This window comes from Acanthisitta chloris, unplaced genomic scaffold (assembly GCF_000695815.1).
Source record: "Acanthisitta chloris isolate BGI_N310 unplaced genomic scaffold, ASM69581v1 scaffold2267, whole genome shotgun sequence".
In the NCBI taxonomy this organism is placed as follows: domain Eukaryota; kingdom Metazoa; phylum Chordata; class Aves; order Passeriformes; family Acanthisittidae; genus Acanthisitta; species Acanthisitta chloris.
The window spans coordinates 4,200-8,407 of record NW_008681861.1 but is presented as its reverse complement, the minus strand read 5'-3'; the positions used below and the strand labels follow the sequence as shown (position 1 = coordinate 8,407).

Genomic DNA, 4,208 nt, shown 5'->3' with positions numbered 1-4,208 from the left:
AACATCACTGGTGGGATGTTTTGTTTGCGTGGTCACCAACAGCAACAGAAATTCTGAATCCAATGCATCCCACTTTAATTTGGTTGATTTCTGTCACATTAGGCTTATTGTGGTATATGATGTGCCATGTTAGAGTGTGCAGGACAGATAGCACTGACCCACACACCTCCTCACATACATCATTGTTCCCTCATGTGCACCCTTGGAGCTCTTCTGGACCAGAGTGGACTGTGACCAGCACCTCCCTCTGAGTGAGGCCTCTCAGAGGCAGTGAACTCTCCAGTTTGCTGTACCAGGAGGAGCACAGCCAAATACCAGTGATGGATCCTGGGCCCATCCCCACAGGCCTCAAGGCTCAACCCTTTACCTGTTGAGAAGATGCAAAGACCCCAACTGAATTCAGTCCACTGAATTTGAGGGGAATTTTTCACAAGGATGTAACTTGGACAGGCTTCTTTAGGTCTGTCTCTGAGTGTGAACATGCTGGAGCAAATGGACCATGAGTGTTATTCTCCTCAATTCTCAAGTGCTTTAGATTCCTAAGTTAGGCCTGTGAGAGTTACTGTTGTGCCTATAGTAAACTCTGTATGGAAATGGTAAATTCTTTCAGTTGAGCTATTGATTCTGTGCTGTTCAGTTTAAATGCTGTTAAACATTTAGACCTCAACTGTTGGTCAGGTCTGGGGGTAAGTTTGACAAGAATGTCTACTCTGAACCTTGTGCCTTGATGAGACTCTCCTTTATCCTTGTTGTCTTTACCCTTTCCCATCCCCAGTCTCCACTTAGATCATCCTATATTGATTTCAGTTTTCAATTGGTTGATTTGAGATTTCACTCAGGGTTTTTTTCTGTGTGCTTTAGCCATCTGTAAGGAGCAGAGTGAACCTTGGCAGTGAGTTCTGTCACACTTTAATATTCATAGAATCATAAAATTTAGGGGTTGGAATGGACCTTACAGAATCACCTCTTTTGCCCTGCTGCCCACACTCCTGTGGATGCAGCCCAGGATTCCATTGGTTTCTGGGCTCAGCTCACACTGCAGCTCATGCTGAGCTTCTCATCCACTGTCACTCCCAAGTCTTTCTCCTCACTGCTGCTCTCAATTCCTTCTCCACCCAACCTGTAACTGTGCCTGGGATTGCCACGGCCCACATATTAAATCTCCTTTTGCTGATGCCTTTGCTGGTGATTGAGCATCCCAAAGCACTCATGTGTGACACCAGCATACATCCAACTGCTACTTGTTATTTAATAATTGAATAATTACTAATAGAGAATAGAATAAATACAATGATAATTGAATTTACAGATTCTGTGAACAACAATGGTCTTAGCAAGTGGAATAGGTGTAGTATTTACCTGCTCAGCCAAGCTCTTCAGTCCCTGAGCCTTTTTGAGGACAGCACGAGGTGAATCTCCATATGGCAAACTCTGTCTGGCCGGGAGAGCTCCTCTTTTAAGGGGAGAGTTGGGAGGCAAACTCTTATCAAACAGCTCTGGGCTCAGCTGACCACCAAAAGACACTCTCTTTCTTTTGCTCGAAGACTGCAGCAATAACTCAGCACTTTTCCTCTTCTGAGTGCTCCTTCTGGCCTTGCCTAAAAAGAACAATTGAAAAGATTTCTGTGTATCTAAGAATCCAAGTCAACATTTTAACCCACATGGAAAACAGTCTCCTTGTCCATTTTGAAGTGGAAACATACCAGAAAGTTACTTACCTTAAAGAGAAATAGATACAACTGAGAAAATTTTTTAGACATATTATTGTGTCTTGTTGGCCAAATATAATTACATGATAAATATTCTAGAACTGTCAGCAACTGGTTCTGTGTTGCAAGTGGAAAAGTTGTTAAAGTGCTACAAGAATTTCTCGTATGTAAGTTGGGGATCAAACATCTTTACCTGATTGTTCTGCAGCCATCAGCCCAGGGGTGTTAGTGTCTGAGACAGACTCATCACCTTCCAGCACAGGAGCACTGCCTGAGGACCTTCTCTTTGCTGACAGCCTACGAGGCCTCACACCACTGCCATCCTCCAAACCTGGTGTCTGCTGAGAACCTTCTGTGCTCAGCTCTGCCCGACTTCCACTCTCCTGTCTGGCTGGAGTCTTGTCAGGATGTTCCTGAACAGCACTTGTCTGCAGTGCTGTTTGCCTCAGCACTCCAGAGGTCCTTGACTTTCCCGTTTTCCTTGCAGAGCCAGGTGTGTGCCCAACAGGAGCTGGCACCATCCCTTCTGTAGCCAGTGTCTCTGAATGGACAATTTTGTCTGACGATTCCTTCCTTTGCCTGCTATTTCTCCTGGGACTCTTGGAACTAGGGAAAGCAGCAGGAGTTTCAGTGTGTCCCTCCTTCGAGTTTGCCCGAGCACAGATTTCCTTCAGCACTTCCTCTGGCACAGGTTTCCCTGGAGTATGTTGTTTGCTGTTTCGCCTTGGCTTTAGGCACTCGTTTTCTGGCAAAGGCAGTTGTGTGATGACATCAGTTCTACGCACTGAGCCTTCCCTTGGAGTTCTAGGTGGAACTTCAGGACAAGATTTCCTTCGCCGTGGAGTTTTTGGAATGTCGGTACTGACAGAATTCATCCCAGGGGTGTCCTTGGCAGGTGACACAAAACCAGACCGAGGGCTCTTCCTTCTGGGGGTTGGTGTGGACAGAACATATTTGCCTCCCTCAGAACCACTTGGGGTGGCAGTTGCTGATCTCTGCGTTTTCCCTTCAATTGGATACTCTGATCTCTCTATAGAGCACTGCTCCAGGAAAAATGAGTGGTTTCCAGCACTGTACCTGCTGAGTCTGGTGGTAACCTCAGCACCTTTAGCTCTGCCTGGTGTACTCAGCTCCTTGGGATCCTGCAGGTGTCTTTGGCCTGTGTCTCTTGACACCTCATTGGACACAGGAGTTTGAGGATTCCTGGTAAAACTCTTCCTGGCAGCACCTCCTGCAGCTGAGAGCTGCTCCAGTGCTGAGCTCTGCCTTCTAACAATGTGACATTCCTCCATGTGTTCACTCCTGCCTCTCTCTCTCCCTTTAGCCAGACCTCCCAGTCCATAAACACTACTGGATGATGCAGTCTGAGCACTTGGCTCTACCAGAACACTCTCATCATCTTTTGGCACAGCTGCATTTCCCTTGTACACAGGTGCCTTCTCGTTCAGCTCATGTTTCAGGTTCTCATAGAGTTTACAAAAGGGAGACATTTCTTTGCTCTTTTTAGAGATTTGCTGTTTTCTGCGTCTGGGTGTTTGCAGTTTGATGGGTAAAGCTTCAGGAATGTTTTTCTCTGTAGTCTGTTGATTTTCATTGGCATTTTTTCCTTCACACTCAGCATTATCTACAAAGTCATACAGACACAAAGTTACTTCAGAATTGTAGAGCTACAAATAGAAGGTCCAGAAATAGATCAAAAATTCCTTCCTTTCCTCTCCCAGGACAGCCCACTGGAATGGAACACCTGGAAACAGCCTGGAAACAAATACTTGTCACAAATGCTAAGAGATAAAGAGATTTCACCTTGTGTCTTCCCCTGAAAATCAGGATTTTTTTGACAAGAAGGATGGGAAGGTCATGGCATTTAACCACTCTATGGGCCGTAACTAGCCTGACTTAGCAGTTTTTCTGGTTCTGCACGAAACAGCTCTTGTCAACCATTATTTCAACAGATCCTACATCTCTCCCAAATTATACCATTTATTACTAGGGAAGCACACATGGGATGATGCAGTATTTGCTCCAAAGGGATCTAGTTGTGTTCTAGGCCAGCAGAGAACTGCAGAGGTGAATTTGCCCTGTGCTTTGTGTTTGATGCCTCTGAAAACCAAACGTACTAAGCAACTGGATCCCATGTCTGCTATAAGTGACCTGATGGACTGAACTGGATGTGTATGATTCACTGAAAGCAACACATATATGGATTTGGCCAATTCCAGGCTGTTCCTGCTCATTTGTCAGGATGCAATGACCTCATTTCCCCTGGCAGGACTTGGCTTTGGAAAATCACAGCATCTAGGGATGATGAGATAGTGGCACAGCAAGACATGCTGTACTCACATGGAAAAGTCTAAAAATGCCTTTTTTTCCTGCTCTTTTCAACCTTGTCTTAATCCTTATGCTAAGAATTAAGGCAGCTAAGGGGACCAAAAGGAAACAAAGTCCCCTCAAACCAGGTACCAACCTGCAGCATCAAGACTTTTAGATCCTGGAGTTTGT

General features: G+C 45.4%; 1 protein-coding gene across 1 annotated transcript in view; it reads right to left on the bottom strand.

Moving 5' to 3' along the window:
* MKI67 (marker of proliferation Ki-67) overlaps positions 1–4,208 on the bottom strand; it is a gene marked incomplete at its 3' end in the record, with an annotated part of 17,520 nt that overhangs the window by 9,981 nt on the left and 3,331 nt on the right. The window contains exons 3-5 of the mRNA XM_009078242.1: positions 3,092–3,376; positions 1,903–2,884; positions 1,360–1,598 (exon numbers count right to left, since the gene is read on the bottom strand). Coding sequence (XP_009076490.1) covers positions 1,360–1,598; positions 1,903–2,884; positions 3,092–3,376 — 1,506 coding nt within the window. The remainder of the gene's footprint in view (positions 1–1,359; positions 1,599–1,902; positions 2,885–3,091; positions 3,377–4,208) is intronic.